We start from the raw sequence: 21,237 nt of genomic DNA, 5'->3' as shown, positions 1-21,237 counted from the left end.
TGAACGTAACCTCTGCGAGCTCAATCTCTGCGAGCTCACCTTCAAAGAGGGGCAGCTGTTGACACCTATTTTTAATTTGCCCAAAATTAATTACACAAAACTTAGGAATTAATTTTCTTTAATTCCTAAAACAAAAAAATATTTCTATTTAAATGCATTGCATATAGACATTAGGCATATGTGCATTAATAGGGCCTATTAGAGCATATTTTCTTAAATTAAAAAAAAATTTAAAAATTTAAAAAAATTAAATTAAATTTTTTTTTTTAAAATTATGTTATATCTAAGTTTTTAATTTATTGCTGTATTATTATGCATATTTTTGTCTTGTTTAAATTAGACAAGCCTGAATTGCGCGGTAATATTTTGCATGTTAGTTTTTATTATCGCTGTATTATTATGCATGTTTTTAATACAATCGCATGAGTTGTGTTTTTGAATGTCATCTGACTTAGTTAAGGTTAGAACCTTAGGCTGCATGAATTGTTGTGTTCCTGACTGCTAATCATTTCTGATTATGCACTCGTTTGATCACCTCACATGTTAGGAGAAAGGTCCTAAAATCAATCCAAATTGCCTGACAAATGTTTTCAAAAATGAACAGGGTAAAATGGTACCGAAAGGGCATTAGTTATCCAACTAGTGTAACCAAGTCCCCGAATTCAGTTAATCTCTGGTTCGTAGGAATAGGGTGATTCTCCCATCACCCTATTTGGGTTTCTAATCGACCCACCCCAAATCGATTAGTGGCGACTCCTTGGTATAAACCACTTGCATGTTAAATACTTAAACCCTAAGTCGCGATATGGTATGGGCTTGGGAGAGCCCGAGTTAAGTCCCGAACCTAGACTTAGCACGTACCAGGCGAGCCCCCCTTTTTTTTTGCATGTTCGATAAAAAAGGGCTCGGGAGTTCGGTCGCGACACTCATGGTCACCAAGGATGTGTCACATGCCTTACAATTCATGGACTAGTCACGTGATCGTCCATATCGACTTGGTTATTTTTTATGCAAACATATGCCTCATTTTAAAAAAGTTAAAATAGTGATACCTTCATCATATGCACTCATCTTCTGCGAGCGATACTAGGGTGCGCATTGTCCTTCTAACGCTTCGTACTCCGAGCGCAGTTGGCTGGCTTATAGCATCCTATAGCGTCTTGACACATTGCTTTTGTTGACCTTGCTTGCGAATTGTCAACATTATGGATCATATCATTTCGAATCGCCACTTTCTGAATCGCTTTCCATTCTAGGAAAGTATATATTCAAATAAAGATTCGATTTTAATACTCCCTTCTTCTCCAGCTCTAAACCCTGTTCTTCCGTCTGGTCTAAAACCGTTGGCTTTTCTTTGTCTTGAACTCCGTTGTTCCTTATGGCTCCAGATCATCCTGAGTATTCTCCTACAGACTATATCGCCAAGTTCGATAGTCTACGGGAGGATGAGCCAACAATTGCAACTATAGTCTTCTGAATGTAACTGATGATTACCCCCATCTGCTCATCCCTGGCCTTTGCCTTAAAAATCACTTCGAAGTTCCTCTATTCCTTAAACCATGTTTTCCTCGAAGGAGTGGGGAGTTGCTTCCTATTCAAAGGCCCTCTATTATAGATGTTTGGAACTCTGATTCTTCGCGATTCAGGGGTTTTTACTTTTTCGAAGTGGATTTCTATAGATGGTATCTAAGAATGAAGGCCGATGATCGAATATAGCCTATCTGGGAAAGGGCTGGTATCAACACAGCTCTCCAATATAGTTGCTTCAGCTGGGATTTGAGTCCAGGTCTTTTTGGGGCCGCCGTTTGTTTTTGGTCTCCATCAACCAATTGTTTCTTTTTCCCCTGGGGTCCCATGTCGATGGCTCTTTTGGATGCTTATGCAATTGTTGGCTTTCTTCCTTCGGGTACATTTATAGGGGATATTGGCCTCCAAAGCTCCTCAAGTTTGCCAATGTCGTTGATAGTGTTCTTTCTTATGGGGGGTTCTCATATAGATTTAAATTGAAGTCTGGTCTAGTCACTGACGCTAAGTGTTGCAGAAATTCAAATTGGCATTAGTATAAATATTATGAACAATACAGAATTGTAATGAAACGAAATTACAATAACATAATAGGAATCGATACAAATGGATACCGAGACCTGTGTTCGACACAGTTTCTTTAAAACAGATTCGTCCCCTCCGGTACGCAATTGAGGTTTCGTGAACGTCTGTCTCCCAAGATACAACGGTTGACAGCGAAGAAGAGATCATGGCACTTCCAAGCTTCCGGTGAACTTGAACAAACTCAAAATGAACACTACCGAAAAATAGTGCAAATGCGGAGATTTTTTTTTTTTTAAACAGAGGAAGAATGATTTCGATAAAATAGAATGGGAGAGCAATAACGGCTGATTAAATCTGTCATTACAAAATCAATACGAATAACGGGCGATTAAATCTGCCGTTATAAAATCAATACGAATAACGGACGATTAAATCTGCCGTTATAAAATCAATACGCATGGGAATAACGGCTGATTAAATCTGCCGCACGTTACGAAATTCGTAACAGTTTGAGTTGAAAAAATAAATCATAAGGCAAAATTAGGCTCGTCACGAGGCCCACTTTTCGGTCCTGCAATCGTGCCCAAGTTTCAGCTTGTCGGGTGTAGGATTTGCACCCCCCTGTGCCTGCGCGCAAGGCATAGTGTTTGTGCTATGATAGTTGCCACTTCAAATGAGTGTAACTGTATATAAAGCACTCCATAGCCTTCTTTCTTTTCCAATGTGGGACTAGTGTTTTTCCACTTCCCACTTCCAACTCAAGGGTGTTCTTTGAGCATCAATTTCTCATTCATTCACCCATCAATTTATCCCATATTTCCAACAATCCCCCACATGAATGAAAATTGTTTTAGTTTTGACTCTGTGATAGTGTTCAACAATTGAAACCTGCATAGGATAGGTAGGTGTTACCCTTTGAACCTTCCCTTGTGAAAGTATATTTACTTTACTAGTTGTCCAGTAGCCATGATGTCCTTGAACTGTCCAGCTTTCTTATGTAAATGAACCATACACTTTACACAGAAATCATCTAAATGTTTGTTCAGTTCTCATAGTTATGTTCGTTTTGGCCATGAACATCAACCTGGTTCTGCAAGAGTTTCTAAAGAGTTTAGCCTGAAATAATTCTCCTTTGAAGCGGCCCCACTTTTCTCTCACATAGGTGATTACTTAATTTTGAGTAATTTGTTTACTCCACTTAAGAATCATTAAAGCAAAATGCTATCCTTTCCTTTACAATATCACTGATATTTTATATAGGAATGGTTTTAGGGATAACCCCCACAGTGACATGACTAAGTTTATATAATTAGGTTGTCCCTTTGAACCTAGATATTGGGATCTCCAGTCAACTAGGTTGGGTTTCCTTTATACCAACTTATTCTTTCATGGGCTTCAGTCCCATTCCTCTTGTCGATTTTTCAACTAACTCTCTGTTTAACCCTTTGGTTAGCGGATCCGCAATATTATCCTTTGACTTTACGTAGTCAATAGAGATAATTCCTGTTGAGAGCAGTTGTCTAATGGTATTATGTCTACGACGTATATGTCTAGACTTACCATTATATATATTACTCAGTGCTCTTCCAATCGCAGATTGACTATCACAATGTATACTTATTGGTGGCACAGGTTTTTGCCATTTTGGAATATCCTCTAAGAAATGGCGTAGCCATTCAGCCTCTTCACCACATTTATCTAAAGCTATAAATTCAGATTCCATTGTGGATCTGGCTATAACAGTTTGTTTACAGGATTTCCAAGATACGGCTACTCATGCTAGTGTGAATACATATCCACTAGTAGTTTTGAGTCTTTTATATCAGATATCCAGTTCGCATCACTATATCCTTCTAGAACAGCTGGGTATCTGGTATAATGCAGGCCATAATTCCGAGTATATCGTAAGTACCTAAATACTCTCACTATTGCTTTCCAATGGTCAGCACTCGGATTGCTCGTATATTTACTCAATTTACTAACCGTATAGGCAATGTCTGGTCTAGTACAACTCATTAAGTACATTAGACTTCTAACAACTCTAGAGTACTCTACTTGAGAAATACCCTCTCCTCTATTCTTGGATAGATGAAGACTATTGTCTAATGGTGTTCTAGCAATACCAGAATCATTCATGTTGAATTTTTCAAGAATCTTGTCCACATAGTGTGACTGGTTTAAAATAAGACCTTCTGACGTTATTGTGATTTTAATTCCTAAAATCATATCAGTAGGTCCCATATCTTTCGTGTCAAATCTTGAATTCAACATATACTTGGTAGATTTGATCATTTTATCATCACTACCAACAATTAGTATGTCATCTACGTAAAGACACAAAATGACATAGCCATTTGTTGTCTCTTTAATGTAGACACATTTATCACATTCATTGATCTTAAATCCATTGGTAATCATTGCATTATCAAACTTTTCATGCCACTGCTTTGATGCTTGTTTTAGGCCATACAATGATTTCACCAATTTACAGACTTTCCTTTCTTGTCCTGGAACTATAAAACCCTCAGGTTGTTCCATGTAGATTTCTTCATCCAATCACTATATAGGAAAGCTGTTTTTACATCCATTTGATGTACTTCTAGATTTCGCGATGCTGCAATTGCAAGTATCATCCTAATGGAGGTTATTCTCGTCACAGGAGAATAAGTATCAAAGTAATCTAAGCCTTCTCGTTGTTTGTATCCTTTGATCACAAGTCTGGCTTTATACTTATCAATGGAGCCATCTACTTTCATTTTCTTTTTAAAAATCCATTTGGACTTTAAAGGCTTACAGCCAGGAGGAAGATTCACTAGCTCCCAAGTATGATTCTGCAAAATGGAATCAACTTCACTTTTTATTGCTTCTTTCCATAGAGGTCCCTCAGAAGAATTCACAGCTTCTGCATAATTTAATGGTTCCTTTTCTAACAAATAAGTTAGAAAATCATTTCCAAAAGATTTTTCCACTCTTGCTCTTTTGCTACGTCTCGGTTCTAGTTCATGATCTGAGTCATGAATTTCATGAGCCGAATCATGACTTTCTTCATTCATAGTTTCATTCTTTCGTTTAGATGAACTTGATCCATCATTGGATTTATAAGGAAATACATTTTCAAAGAATGATGCATTCGTAGATTCCATGATCGTACTCTTGTGTATATCTGGAATTTTAGATTCATGTACAAGAAATCGATATGCATTACTGTTATGTGCATAGCCTATAAAGATACAGTCCACCGTTTTAGGACCTATCTTTGTCTTCTTTGGTGTTGGAACCGCCACTTTTGCAAGACACCCCCACACTCGTAAGTGTTTGTAGGATGGTCTTCTACCTTTCTATAACTCATAAGGGGTTTTATCCTCTTTCTTTCGAGGTACCTTGTTTAAAAGGTAATTGCTTGACAAAATAGATTCTCCCCACATATTTTGAGGCAAACCTGAATTTAGTAATATTGTGTTCATCATTTCTTTCAATGTACGATTTTTTCGTTCAGCAACACCATTTGATTGAGGAGAGTAAGGCGTAGTTATTTCATGTATAATTCCGTGTTGTGCACAGAATTCACCAATTGGTACTTCATACTCGCCACCTCTATCACTTCTCAATCTTTTAATTTTCTTATTAAGTTGATTTTCAACTTCATTCTTATAGAGAACAAATTTCTCTAAGGCTTCATCTTTGCTTTTAAGCAAATACACATAGCAGTATTTAGTGTCATCATCGATAAAGGTAATAAAATATTTATTACCACCTCTCGTTTGTATGAATTTCAAACCGCAAACATCACTATGAATTAATTCAAGGGGTTCGGTGTTTCTTTCAATTGTTTGAAATGATGATCTCGTTAATTTTGCCTCAACACAAATTTTACATTTATGTTTTGAATCAATTTGGAATGAAGGTAAATGTTCCAAGTTAATTAATCTACGCAATGTATCATAATTAACATGTCCTAGTCTACCATGCCATAAATTGGAAGACTCAAGCAAATAAACGGAAGACTTATTATCTTTATTGATAATTGTCATTACATTGAGCTTAAAAAGCCCATCAGATACATATCCCTTCCCCACATACATTCCAGATTTAGACAAAATAACTTTGTCTGACTCAAACACCATACGAAATCCATGCTTGTTCAACAGAGACTCAGAGACCAGGTTCTTTCGAATTTCTGGCACATATAGGACATTATTCAGAGTCAGCTATTTTCCAGATGTCATCTTCAACAGTACCTTCCCTTGGCCTTCGAAAGCAGAAGAGGCAGAGTTTCCCATAAAAACCTTTTCCCCATTAATTGGGTCAAGATTTGTGAATAGGTCCTTATTAGAGCATATGTGCCTAGTGGTACCAGTGTCAATCCACCATTCCTTCGGATTGGACCCAACTAAGTTTACTTCAGAAATCATTGCAGAAAGATTTATGTTTGACACGTCTTGAGCGATGCCACTCACCATGTTTGTCTCATAATTCTTCTTCTTCGGAAGTCTGCAATCCATAGATCTATGGCCCATTTTGCCACAGTTGAAGCATTTTCCTTGAAACTTGTTCTTGGAAACTCCTCCTTTTGGTCCCAACTTTGGCTTGGCAATCTTCTTGTTCTTGTGGCCTTGCCTAAGCTCCACAACATTTGCCTTAGCTGTAGTAGGATTGAACCCTTTGGCTGCGTTTGGTCGACCGGATAAAAGCCAAGATAGGATATGTTTTATCATATCTTGTGTTTGGTGGTGGTCCATGATAGGATAAGGTCGGATATAGACCGGATATAGCCCGGATAAAAAAATCCGAGGGGGGGTGAAATAGACCTGGATAGGATTTCTAATGCCTATTTTTCCAAAAACCCTACGCTCCACTCGCCGTCATCTTCATCCCCACACCTTGTGCGCTTTCACCAAAAAAATTTCTCGGCTTTTTTTCCTTCACCGACTCCTCCGGACCCGTGAATAGCAAAAAAAAAAAAATTATCCTATCCAACTTTAAATCCGTAGTCCACCAAACAGTGGATAGGATATGAAGAAATTCCAGAATTTCTTATCCTATCCTATCCAGTTCTATCTTGTTTAGAAATCCGGACAACCAAACGTAGCCTTTGCGTTCAGATCCTCTATTGTCTTCTTCAATTCGAAGTCTAACAATCAGCTCTTCCAGGTTCATTTCCTTTCGCTTATGCTTGAGATAGTTCTTGAAATCCGTTCACCCATGAGGTAGCTTTTCAATAATAGCAGCCACTTGGAAGGTTTCACTCAAGTTCATTTCTTCAGCCTGAATTTCATGCAAGATCACTTGAATTTCTTGCACTTGACTAATCACAGTCTTAAAATCCACCATTTTATAATCAAGGAATCGACCGACAACAAATTTCTTTGCTCCGGCATCCTCTGTTTTATATTTCCGGTCCAAGGCTTTCCATAAGTCCTTTGCCGTCTTTTTTGCATAATAGACATTGTATAATGAGTCATGTAAGTCATTCATGACATAGTTCCTACACAAGAAGTCAGAGTGCTTCCATGCTTCAACAACGTTGAAGGCTTGCTTATCCGTTTCTCCATCGGATATCTTAGGAGCTTCCTCAGTCAAGAATCTTGCAAGATTCAAAGTTGTTAAATAAAACAACATCTTTTGCTGCCACCTTTTAAAGTTTGATCCGTCGAACTTTTCAGGTTTCTCACCATGGTGGACAGAAACTGCAGAAGGAACAGAGGATGAGCCAGGCAGTTGGACAGCTGAGGCATAGGCAAAGTCTTTGGCGATGTTGTCAGCAGCCACATCCACAACTTCATTTCCAGTAGCCATTTGAATTTTTAAAAAACTCGAATCTGTTTTAAGATTGTTGCAGAAATTCAAATTGACATTAGTATAAATATTACGAACAATACAGAATTGTAAAGAAACGAAATTACAATAACAGAATAGGAATCTATACAAATGGATACCGAGGCCTGTGTTCGACACAGTTTCCTTAAAACAGATTCGTTCCCTCCAGTACGCAATTGAGGTTTCGTGAACGTCTGTCTCCCAGGATACAACGGTTGACAGCGAAGAAGAGATCACGGCACTTCCAAGCTTCCGGTGAACTTGAACAAACTCGAAATGAACACTACTAAAAAACAGTGCAAATGCAGAGAATTTTTTTTTTTTAACAGAGGAAGAATGATTTCGATAAAATAGAATGGGAGAGCAATAACGGCTGATTAAATCTGTCGTTTCGTAACAGTTTGAGTTGAGAAAATAAATCAGAACAATCGTGTACACGGGATGTGTGCTCGCGCCCAAGTTTCAGATTGTCGGGCGTCGGATTTGCACCCCCCCTGCGCCTGTGCTCGAGGCATAGTGTTTGTGCTATGATAGTTGCCACTTCAAATGAGTGTAACTGTATATAAAACACTTCATAGCCTTCTTTCTTTTCTAATTTGGGACTAGTGTTTTTCCACTTCCCACTTCCAACTCAAGGGTGTTCTTTGAGCATCAATTTCTCATTCATTCACCCATCAATTTATCCCATATTTCCAACATTAAGTACACTGCCTTCCTATTATTTTGGCTTTCCAAGTATGTCCTCTTTCATCCGGCCCTCAAAGTGTCAAAGGACCTCCTCGGTATTGCTTCCAGTCTTGATGAAGGTACACCAATTGCTTTAGGTCCGCTCATTCTTGCTGCTCTATACAAGGGTTTCACCCACACCTCTTTGGCTATGCGGTACAAAGGAAAGGTACATTTTTTTGGCTCATTTTGGCTTCTTCGAGCTTCGATTGCTCTATATATCCTGCCGTTGTATAGCCAATTGAATCCTCAGCCCCATTTTCCTGACTTTGCTGATTGTCGATTACTGAGTCACTCTCCATACTTGTGCCAAGAGATGTTTCCCCTTCCAAGAAATTTCATCGACGGTGCTTGGAATTTGAGTCAAACAGCTTCAAGTTTTGCCCTCATACCTCCCGTGCCTATTCTCACCTCTATACTTTCTTTCCCTAAAAAAGGTCTACCGAATTCTGGGTCAATGTACTCACTCAGGTTGATTTTCCTTTAAGATTGTCGGTGAAGGGGAGATTTTACCATGGGTTCGAGGTGTGTTCTCCACAGTATTGTGCTAGGCATTTTGGATTGACGCAAGCTGTGCCTATGCCGATTCCATATTCTTTCGAATTTCCTTTCATGAGCAAGCTTAAGTGCAAGTCGTCAGAGAATGGGCATTTTAATCGCTGCTCCAAGATCACCAAGATAATTCATTCTCGATATTCTATCGATATCGAAGAGTTTGGACCTAATCCTGGCCGCACTCCTGAGTGGGCCATCTGGTGGACTTCTTCCTTCTTTGTTGATCGCTTTGAAGATGCTATTAGATTTGCTATGGAGCGGGTAAAGCCCTTCAATCCTCACCCCAAACAAAAAGTTACCGATCGGACAAGCAGGAAAGTTACTAGGTAGGGGCTGCAAGAAGGGTCCTCTAGTCGTGCAGGATCACAATAGGCCATCGATCGAGAAGACTCTTCTAGGCAAGACTCAGAGTCGTCGACGGATAAAGAAATTGAAGAAATGTTTCGGAAAGACTTATCAGCACTTACTGTTCAGGCCCAACCTTCTCGATCGTGTTCCTTAAAGAAGACTAGAGGAAAAGCCGTGAAAGGTAACTGACTTGCTTTATGCCCCAACTTACTTCCACGTTCATTCCCAATGTGTTTGCGTTTTTGGCAGCTACTCGATGGTTGACTAGAGTTACTCCTCCTAAGACTAGGAACACACGATCGACTGAAGTTCAAGCTTCAGAGGAAGAGGGGGAAATGGATGTCAGCGATATTTGGCTAGAAAGAGAGAGAGAGAATCCCTTCTGTCTTATCAGATAGTGAGACCGGAGGTGTTCGTATGAGTGCGGACTTGAACTCGTCTGCTGCTTTGTGTACAGACAACATTGCCAGGGCTGTTGTCGCTTCTTCAAGTCTTGAAGGCCAAATTATCCTTATCGATGAACTATCTTCCCATGACGACACTGGCATGATCATTCACACTGCCGGGGTAAACTTCCCCGCTTCCTCTCTTGAGGCTCCGTCACTTATCTCTGCTCTGACTCCAGGTATACCCACAACTCCGAGTGATCAAGGCCTACCAAACGAAGGTGTCGCCGTCTCTCACCAGGCTTTATCGATTCAGACTCCTCCTCTGCCTCTTCTGGCACCAGGGCAAGGTATTTAATTGTTTCCACTCTGTTGTCTTAGATATTGCTCCACATGCCTCACTGAATGGAATTGCACTTGACCCTGTTAGATATTGTGGAAACTTCCTCGCCAATTTCGTACTCCCTAAGGGCCAAGCTGTCGATTCAGGATCTTCTCCCGTTGGTTTAGGTTATGGTACCAGCTCTGCCATTGTTGCAACTCACGACTCTTCGATGTCCGCTAATTGACCATCCCTATCTCTTGGGGTTCAATCGACGCCTTTTCCTTCAGCTCAGCAGTCCAAACAAATTGGCACTGGGGACTCTCCAGGTTCTTATGCTAGGGCTAGGTTTATACTGTAGCAAGCTACAAAACTTTTTTAACTCCTGAGGTTGCCGATCCTGATAACTTGGTTTCTGAGGCGTCATCTGCTCATAGTATTACTGATAGAGCGGCGAAGGCTTAGTAGCTCAAGTTCCTCGATCTTTCCAGTGGTGGCTTCCCAATGATTGTGAATAATCCATTGATTTTCTCGAGACTCGAGAGCTTTGCTGACTGAGCTATGTAAAGGTGATATCCGTTTTACCAAGTTCTCGGAGTTCAGAAAGCAATGTGAAGACTTTCTGGACGGTTTCCTTGCCGGGGTAGAAACTTACCGGCGAAATTATGAAGAAATCATCTCTCTAACCACTCCAGAGAAAGATTATCAATGTTCCCGCGGCCCCATTGAGGAAGCCAGCCAGAATTTGAAGGCCAGTCAAGCTACCTTGCAGACCTTACTAAGATTTTTTGGAATTTATACTCTGTTTTTTTTTATTTAATTCCAGACACTTGCAACCTTTAAGAACATTCAAATACCGCCATATTAAAATTTCATGTAATTTTCTCATTTTTGTTTTTGTAAAACTTCAAATAATATCCCCGGTTTTTCCATTTTCTAATTTTAGAGGAAGAGTTGTAAGTAAAAAGTCAGGAAGTCGCCGACGACAAAGCAGGTAGCCTCTGCGCTGCTCCACCTCAAAGTATCCACGTACGCCGCGAGCATATATCTTTTCATTGAAACTGCTTGCTGGTGGATAGGTTTAAAATTAATCCAAACGTCTTGCTAAAAAAATTTTGAAAATAAAAGAGAAAAGGTACCGAAAGGGTATTAGAGTAATCTAGTGTAATTAAGTCCCCGAACTCATTGAATTTCTTGTTCGTAGAAGTAAAGTGATTCTCACGTTCTTTACTTGGGTATCTAATCGATCGCCAAAAATCGATTAGTGGCGACTCAGAATTGAAATTGATTTGTATGTTAATAACTTGAACCATAAGTTAAGAATTGGTATGGGCTTAAAAGAGCTTGAGCTAGATGTAAACTTAGTAATCCATTAGCCAACCCCTAGGTGGTGCACCTGCAGGAGGGTCGTGACATATTCGGAGGAGATAGATTCCTGAGAATTTACAAAACATTAACTAGACATAGAAACACGGACAATTAACAGAGAAATATGAACGGACTCTTGAAAGCGGCACTACAATGAAGACTCTTCTAGATTTGTGCACCAGTCTTGGAAGCTGAACAAATATCGACATCAAACTTGTACATCGATAACCATTAAAATCGACAATTTGTCCACTTAATTGATAATCTTTCCGCTTAATCGGCAACTTCCAACGATTTGGTTTAATTACTAACACAGCTCTGGCGTGGCTTCTTTCAAGTTCTTTCTATGCAAAACTAGATCATATTTATCCACAAATTCTTTCAAAGACGTATAAAAAATGGCACTCTTGCTTTCACTTTCTTGAATAAGAATCATCCCTGCCAAGAATGTATCCTTCAAGTATACGGGAATCCACACTGCCTATCCTCATATAGAGAATGGAGCCATTTATTGTCCCCAAGTCCATGTCTATGGATCATCTCAGCCCAAGAAAGTTCGAATTTTTAGCTATTTTCATAAATTTAAAGACTGATCTCTTTACTTACTTCATGTCCCTTCAATCCTGCCAGTTTTTCGTGGACCCTCTGCATGATATACCATGCACAAAAGCAATATGAGCTTTTGGGAATACCTCAGAAATTGCAGTTTGGAAGGCCTTGGACTGGTCTGTAAATATAACTAGTGCAGGTTGATCCAACATGCACTTCAACCATGCCCGAAATATCCAAACAAAATGCTCGACAAAACGGACTGTCCATGATGATTGATGCCAATGAAGGATATCAAGGGAATCTCAAATTTGCTTCCCAAGGACATGGGAACAACAGCTGAAGAGAGAACTAGAACTAATTGAGTCCATATTTTAGATCCTATGTAGCATTTCTTTTCATATTTTACTTTATTTCTTATTTATGTTCTACTAATAGAAAAGTACTTCTCATTTCTATTCCAAACCTATTTCTGAAATCAAATTTTATTCCAGAAATATAAAAATGAAATTGCATTACCAAACGAATTTTTATTCCAAACATATTCCTGAAAACAAAAAAAAATAAAAAAACAGAGAAACATAATGGTTATTATTTGCAGCCTAAGTATCTAATGTTCTCTCTAACCTGGGGCTGTTTACACATTCCGGAGAATTCCATGTGGCCGTGAACATCGTCCGGGATTCTCCTTCTCGATTGGCACTAGGTTTTTTCGGAATTTAAACTCTGATTTTTATATAATTCCAGACACTTACAACCTTTCAAAACATTTAAATACTAACATATTAAATTTTCAAAGTCTCCACGTACGCCGAAGGAGCGACAATTTCCGACGCAACACTGAAGCACGACGGCTTGATCACGATGCGAAATTAGCAGACCGGGAATCATTGTAATCACTCGATATGATTGGTAAGCAGTTCATTCATTCGGACGCGATCCTGAATCGAGCCATGTTGCATTCAGCTAACCTACGCACAACACGATTTCTTCAATCGTACAATCATTAAAGGATCAAAAAAAGAAAATCCTATGATCATTACAAGACACAATCTACTTCCACGGATCGATCGTTCCTAACGCCTTCGTTAGGTCAACCATTTTGGGCAATTTCAATCATGGAGCCGTCGGACTAAAATAAAGGGGATTGTCAAAATACCTTTCTCACGGGTCAATTCTTGCTTCCACCTGCCGCCACTAATAATAATAATAATAATAATAATAATAAGGATTAATATCACGAAAAATTTCAAATCGGTATGCTTATAATAAATTTATCCCAAAATAATTCTTTTACCACCAAAAATCCAAAACTGGTACACCTACGATAAATTTATCTCAACTAATTTTTTGACTATCAAAAACCTCAAACTGGTACACTTGTGACCAATTTACCCTCCGTTAAATTGAATTAATACCACGAAAAAAATCACAAATTAGTAAACCTGTGACAAATGAAGGGGTAAAATCCCAAACTGATATACTTGTCAACTATCACGTATCATTAAACTCAGTAATTGGACAGTAAAATTTAACGAAAATTAACGGACGGTAAATTTGTTTCTGGTGTACCAATTTGGGGTTTTTGATTATCAAAATTAGTTTGGGATAAATTTGTCACATGTGTACAAATTTGGACTTTTTCGTGGTATTAACCCTAATAATAAATTGCTCCATCCATAATAACATCTTACTATGTTTTGTTTATTTAGGGAAAAAACCACCAAAAACCCTAAACTTTCCCACTTGTGACACATTTACCCCGAACTTTTTTTTGTGACACCAAAAACCCCAAACTTTGTTATTTGTGACACATTTACCCCGATATACATTGTCCATGGGCATTTTCGTCTTTTTAGCTTTTTCTTTTTCTTTTTACTTTTTTTTTTCTTTCCGGCGAGGGGGGCCCTCGCCGGCGTCGGGCGAGGGCCGCCCTCGCCAGATCCGGCGAGGGCCGCCCTCGCCGGCGTCGGGCGAGGCTCGCCTCGCTCGCCCGGCGATGGCGAGCCCCGCCCGACGCCGGCGAGGCTCGCCCGAGCCTCGGGCGAGCGAGGGCGAGCCGCGGCGCCGGCGAGCCTCGCCCGGCTCGGGCGAGGGAGGGCGAGGCTCGCCGGCGTCGGGCGAGCCTCGCCCGGCCTGGGCGAGGAGGGCGAGGCTCGCCCGACGCCGGCGAGGCTCGCCCGGCTCGGGCGAGCGAGGCGAGGCTCGCCCGACGCCGGCGAGGCTCGCCCTCGCCCGGGCGAGCGAGGGCGAGGCTCGCCGGCTGCCGGGCGAGCCTCGCCCGGCTCCGGGCGAGGAGGGCGAGGCTCGTCCGATGCCGGCGAGGCTCGCCCTCGCCCGGGCGAGCGAGGGCGAGGCTCGCCCGACGCCGGCAAGGCTCGCCCTCGCTCGCCCAGGCTAGGGCGAGCCTCGCCCGACGCCGACGAGGGCGGCCCTCGCCCGACGCCCTCGCCGGAAAGAAAAAAAAAAGTAAAAAGAAAAAGAAAAAGCTAAAAAGACGAAAATGCCCATGGACAATGTATATCGGGGTAAATGTGTCACAAATAACAAAGTTTGGGGTTTTTGGTGTCACAAAAAAAAGTTCGGGGTAAATGTGTCATAAGTGGGAAAGTTTGGGGTTTTTGGTGGTTTTTTCCCGTTTATTTATATCATCAATATTTTGTTACCATGTAGATAAATCGTTATCCCGCAAAATATTTCACCAACCTCATTGATCGGAAAAAAAAAAAGCGAGTTCAAAATTTGAACAAGTGATCCGCGTTCACACTCGGTACCACATGAAGCCGAACAAGTACCGAACTCACACCGTGTGCTTGGTTTACGAAAGATTTTTCTATGAACCCAATCTTCGAACAAGACTGAATCCGGACCGTCGAAAAAGGTCAGGTCCTGTCAAGATCCCACCAAATCCGACGATTCAGATTCAATTTAGTATACGGTATCAATATACGACGGCTCCTCGCTGTCAACCGGAACTGCCCCACAGGGTTTAGTCACAATTGTTATTGCATTGTGTTGATTAAAAAGCACATAAAAAAAAGAAAGAGGGAGGAAGTTGTACCAAGAAATAAACAAAGAGGAGAGAAGAAGGCTTGAAAAAGATCGCGTTGGGAAAAAAAAAACCATCATGTGTCGGGCTTAGTATTCGAGGTCGCATGATCACGGGTGGGGATCAAAAACCAGGCATGTCGTGGGGTATGGTGCACTGACCTGAGGCCGACAAACATCATAAACTTGAATTCCACGATCGACCCCCCATCTTGCTCTTGCTCTTGCCCTTTAAATTCGGGGCATGCCCGCGATCCCAAAGTCCATCGTCGCTCCCTCTTTGACCCCCTCCTCTCTCTTCTCTCCTCCTGGTGCATGCCAGAACTCGAGAGAGATCGAGAGAGAGAGAGAGCAAACAAGAACATGGGGAGGAGCCTGAGGCGCGACAAGGACGGGCTGAACAAAGGAGCATGGACAGCTGCTGAAGACAAGCTCCTGTTGGACTACGTCGAGCTTCGCGGTGCAGGCAAATGGAGTCGGCTCTCCAGGGAAACTGGTAAAACCCCCGAGAACGTATCTCCCTGCTTTCTCACGATTCATGCACAGGAGCTGCACACCCGGTTCGCTTATCGGTTTGTATTCTTCGCTTCAATATAGGGATGTCCTCTCAATAGATTATTATGGATCCCTCTTGTTCTGCTAATATATGCAGAACTTAGCGTCCGCATGCTCCAGCAATCAGGATTACTAATCCTAGGCAATTGTCCTAATGAATGACATCGATGCATTCGAAATCCCAGTACGGCCTGAGCAACAAAAAGGTCTTACTTGCATCGATTGTGAAATAGTAGCTCAAACAGGCTGGTGAGAACGACAGCTGATGACCGTACCTGGCCTTGATTTTTATAAGTGCTGCTAGCCTTTAATGACCGTACTGGAATAATTCAAAAGCAGAATTATGCCTAGGACTGTTCCTGGTGGAACGTAGAGTTAAGACATGGTTTGTAGTGCCTCTTCCGCTTTAAGCTTCTTTAATATCAGTCACTTTTGTGCTCCTTTTGTCTTTCATTACCTTTTGTCTTTTTGGCAGTTAGAATTGTAGTTCGGCTAAGTTCGTATATATCAGAAATTAAAATCAAGCGTTAAGAAACCTAACCTGAAAGCAGTACAACCAAATAAGCAGAATGTTAATCCGAGCCCAACGAATTAACGTCGTGTCCTTAAGACGAATTTAGCCCCTCAATCAGTACCCGAGGATATTGGACAATCGTCTCCCAGGATAGAACGGATCTCGTTCCTCCGAAGCGGTACGTATTCGGAGGACTCCAACGAACGCAATTTTGCAGAACAATCGCACGAAATGACAATGATGAAGAATGAGAGTGCAGCAGAATGCCGCGAAAATATGAAATGCCAAGAGTACTTCGTTCGGTCATGTATGAATGAATAGTCATCAAGGAATTTCGGATATAGAAGGATGAAACCGAAGAGTCACCAACCGAACAATTTTGTTCAGTCATGTGAACAGTCACGAGCCGAGCCTTAAACCGGTTTGGTTCGTGAACAGGCGCGAAGGGCTTCGGTTTTCGTTCGGGCGAACCGAACCTCACGAACAGACATGTTTGTTTGTTCCAAAAATAAATAAATAAATAAATAATTTCTAAACAACGTGTCTGTTCGAAAAATAAAAAATAAAAAACCGATAGAGAGCCGAACCGAACCGGCCGCCGTGGGATGGACCGACCTAGCTTGACGTAGGTCCTCTCTCTTCCACAAAAGTGGGGTACCCCTTGGGGCCCAAACCCATTTGTGAGGCTCAACTATTTGAACCCATCTCCCATCTCTCTTCTACCCTATGTGGGACACTTTCACCCACACACTTCTCATTCAATTCTATGGGATTTTGGTTCCAAAATCCCAACAAGAATTGCTTTCGCCTTTCTTTGGAACAATAGATTGCATTTGTCCTCGTCTTGTTGGACTTCACTAGTCTTTCCAGAGATCCTCCAATAGTGTATCTGCTAAGCTCTATATTTCAGAACAAATGAGACGAAAGTTAATACCATAAATCAGGCTAATCATTCTGTTTTAACTTTCTATGATTCTCGTGAAGGTCTAAGAAGATGCGGCAAGAGCTGCAGGCTGCGGTGGATGAACTACCTTAGGCCCGACATTAAGAGAGGGAACATCTTGCCCGACGAAGAAGAACTAATCATCCGACTTCACAAGTTATTGGGCAACAGGTTCAGATCATCATGTCCTTTTTATTTTAACTAATAATTCTAGCATTAGGAAACCTAGCTGGACAAAATAAACAAGCCGAATCTATGATCTCGTAGATGGTCGTTGATTGCTGGAAGACTTCCAGGGCGTACGGACAATGAGATAAAGAATTATTGGAACACCAACTTGGCCAAGAAGCTTGAAGAGTCAAGATCGGTTCAATTTCACTATTTGGAAAGAGAGCTGACGGCCCAACCTCAAGTAGGGTCGCAGCAAAAGCTGGAACAGGAGAGGGTGCTGGAAAGCAACATTCATGGAGTCACCAATCCAGAGCCAAAAGTTGCCCAACAGAATGCTATTAAAGTGGAATTGGGACCATCCCCAGATGGCAATGACTTGCTGAAGCAAATGCTTTCAGACTCGGATATGAGTGACGGGCTGTTATTGTTCAACTCAAAGGAGGAATCACCGGACTTCATGATCGACTTTAATGTGGATGACATTTGCCAGATCCTCAACTCGGATTTCTCCAAGCTCGGTGCAGACCAAAACAGTTATCTCCATGTCGAGGAGCGAGAAAGCAAGTATCCATCTTATTTAAATCAGCATTTCGTGCCATCTGAGGAAGCAAAGAAGGATCTGAACAACAGTTTACGTATCCGAGACAATTCGGTCTCGGCATTCCAATCGCTGGCATCGTTATTCGAATTGGATGATGAGAAATGGGCAGGACATGGCTATAATGTAAACTTTGCTTTATCAGGAAACAATGGTTGATTACCTAGCTGAGAGTAGTGTGGTCTTGGAGTAGGTCACTATAATCAATCATGATTTTGAAGATTCATTTTATCTAGGGTTTAGAGATCCATGTCACTCTCAGATAAATAATTGTGCTATCATTGCCATTCTCCCAAACCAGCAAGTGGGAACACTGGATCGATCTATTTCAAGTCTCAACTATATGGGCAAGGACAAGTACACATGCACGGTGGAATAAATCAAAATCGCGAAGATTAAGACACTGCTAGTTTGCCCAAGAGCTGTCCTTTTCATGCTTGACGTTCAGATGGCAAAATGGTCGACTAACTTTCAGTCAATGACTAATCATGCATGGGGTGACGACAAGTACTTGACAGATTTGAGTAAATCTGACGAGACTGCATTCCTCGTACAAGCATGAGATCAGTGACCTTGAGGCCTCCATGTTGGGACCTTGCGAGTTTCTGCAATGGAATATACGCTGCATAGTTTCTTTGTTTATCCTTTTTCTTTATTTTTTTGGTACGTTCTTTGTTCATCTTCTATTTCCTTGAATAAAAGGGTGGAGTGCTGGTCATTATTGCAGTTAAATGGCTGCAAAGGCCTAAAAGATCTTGGCCAAAAGTCAAGCCATTTGACAAATTTTTTTTGGAGACCTTTGCATTTCTTAAAGCCCTCTAAAATCCCTTAGGCCAAGCCAGATCGGTAGAAACTTTGGGTTTTAGTATTTCTGAAAAGCTAATGTATTTTTTTTCTTTGAATTTTCCCCTGTTAAACTTTCGAAATTCCGAAAATGCCATCATCATGCAACATCGCCAACGAGGCCAGATTTGGCGCCGGCGAGGCCAAATCTGGCAGTCAGCAACCTCGGGCAAGGCTAGCTGACGACCTGACTCCACTGACGAAGGTTTGAGGTTTTTCCTTTTAGATAGCGAAAGTCCTTTATAGGTGTGGTTTTTTCCAAAGAGCATTTTAACTAAAGTTGCTTCCTAATGCACTTTTAAATTACACTATACCAAATACTATTTGCATTAAGAAAAATCGCTTTCACCTAAAGTGTTTTGCATTTCCCAAAGACTTTCCCCAAAAGCCTTACCAAACACAGCAAATATGTGAGGGCCTTTACTTGTACTGTACTATCAATCTAAACAGAGTACCATTTTGAAGAGAGTACTTGCAAATTTTGGTTAGTCACTTACCTATGCAATTTCCTTTCCGAATAGCTGCAACGATTACAATGAATACCCCAATGATTGAACTATTTTAGCTGCCAAATTTAAAGTCACTCACTCAAATTCCATCAATTGCACCTAAACAAAACACCTGAATTTAATTAATTCGTGGGCGAGCGAGGTGTTTCATGAGCATCAGATAGTTGAGACTAAATGTCTGTGTCCTCGAGTTATGAAGAAATCATTTATGACTTGTTTGCAACGCTTAAATCAAGATTAAGATCGTTTGATAATTCTAACTAGTTTGGACTTAAAATACTTAGGTTGCGTTTGGTTGGACCTTGCAAATGGGCATTGGGGAAATTTAAATACCTTTGGCCTAAAGCCTCTTGAGGAAATGCAAATTGTATTTGATAAAAAAAATCATTTATAAAGCTACTTTGGCCTAACTAATGTTTGGCAAAAAATTTTGTTGCAAAGGGCTTTTGGCTTTAATTTTTCTTTTCTTAGCAAAGGGCTGAGGTCGTGCAACCCCAGGTAGCCTTCGCCAAGGTCGCGCGACCGCCATGGCAACGATTGCCTAGGTGGGGCGATCTCGCCAGCCCCTTGCGAGCCTCTTGCCGGCCCGATCTAGCCTCGACCCTTGCCGGCTGTCCTCGAGCAAAAAAGATGAATAGTAGCAACGAGGGGGAAAATCGAAAAATTATAGAATTTGTGAGGGTAGTTTTGGAAGAAAAAAAACTAGTTTAAGCATTTAGCCAAATGCTAGTAGGGACTAGCATTGGGCTTTCAACTTTCCCAAAGCCAACATGTGGCTGAAAGCCTCTTGGCAAGGCTTGACAAACACCGAGCATTTCCCCAAGGGACTTTCGAGGCCAAAACTCTTGGGAAAGCTGAACCATACGTACCCTTAATTAAGTCCAGAGTTCACTTATAAAAGGTGAAGTAAAGAAATCATTTATTTTGGCTTTTTGACCCCATATTGTAGGGTGGATCTCGAAAGATATGAAAGAAAGATCTCCCTCCAAGCCGTACATACGACTTTCATCGAATACGGCTTTCCACAGAATTCGATATGTATCCATGAGATCGAGTATGGAATTCTGTTTACTCACTTGAAATTGAGTATCCGTTTCCCTCCCTTTCCTGCTAGGATTGGAAATCCTGTATTTTCCATATCCATACGATTGAGTCCTTGGGTTTCCGAAATAGTGTAAAAATAAAAAGAAGTGCTTCGAATCATTGCTATTTGACTCGGATATTAGTTGATTTTTTCAACAGAGAAATATCCAATGCAAATTAGAGGATCCACAATTATATATGCATGGCATTAGATTTTAAGACTGTTATCAAACATTTCCTTTCAATTTCAGCACTTTATGCCTGCAACAATAATTAGATACTCAAACTCTGAGCACTTAATTTTTAGTTTTATTAAATAAGTCATAAGTTTTGAGAAGGGACCGAAGGACCTTGTGGATACAATGGGAAGGAAACAGATAGACTTAATCGATTTCACATGCTTAGAGAGATTACAATGGAGAGCTGGGCCAATCGAGGACTGGACCTTCAAATAAGATTCACTCCTATGCTTGGACCGCCCACATTGAGATTGTCGCTTCTGTTTTTCATTAGCAGCTAAAGAAGAGGCGCTTGGTTTCGATCGTGCCATGACGTAGGATAATCCCGGCTCTGCTCCCATTAACACCGTGGTGAGTGGCAGTGACAGGCTCGCTCAAATGAGTAGTAGGTATGGCTCAAATAGAGAATTCTGTCACGGCTATGGAACTCCCATATAACACACAGAAAGATTGCCGACGCTAATTGCCCCATCCTTTTATTTACTTGCAATTGGACAATTTTTCTTTGTTTTAGATTCATGTATCATGCGTGTCTAAAATCAGGCGGATTCGAGTGACAAGATGACTCGCGGAACAACAACTGGGGTCACCAACCATAGAAAATGAACGATTTG

General features: G+C 41.0%; 1 protein-coding gene across 1 annotated transcript; it reads left to right on the top strand.

Annotated features, from left to right (window-relative positions):
* Positions 1-15,469: 15,469 nt before the first annotated feature.
* Positions 15,470-18,246, top strand: LOC115671483 (transcription factor MYB1-like). Its single transcript, XM_030593061.2, has 3 exons — positions 15,470-15,664; positions 17,222-17,351; positions 17,448-18,246. Exons 1-3 carry the CDS (start codon positions 15,484-15,486, stop codon positions 18,106-18,108), a joined length of 972 nt encoding a protein of 323 aa, XP_030448921.1. The 5' UTR covers positions 15,470-15,483; the 3' UTR covers positions 18,109-18,246.
* The last annotated feature ends 2,991 nt before the right edge of the window (positions 18,247-21,237 follow it).

This window comes from Syzygium oleosum, unplaced genomic scaffold (assembly GCF_021117445.2).
Source record: "Syzygium oleosum isolate NSW1041296 unplaced genomic scaffold, Sole_v2.1 Sole_v2.16, whole genome shotgun sequence".
Classification (NCBI taxonomy): domain Eukaryota; kingdom Viridiplantae; phylum Streptophyta; class Magnoliopsida; order Myrtales; family Myrtaceae; genus Syzygium; species Syzygium oleosum.
This window is presented reverse-complemented; position numbering and strand designations above follow the sequence as displayed.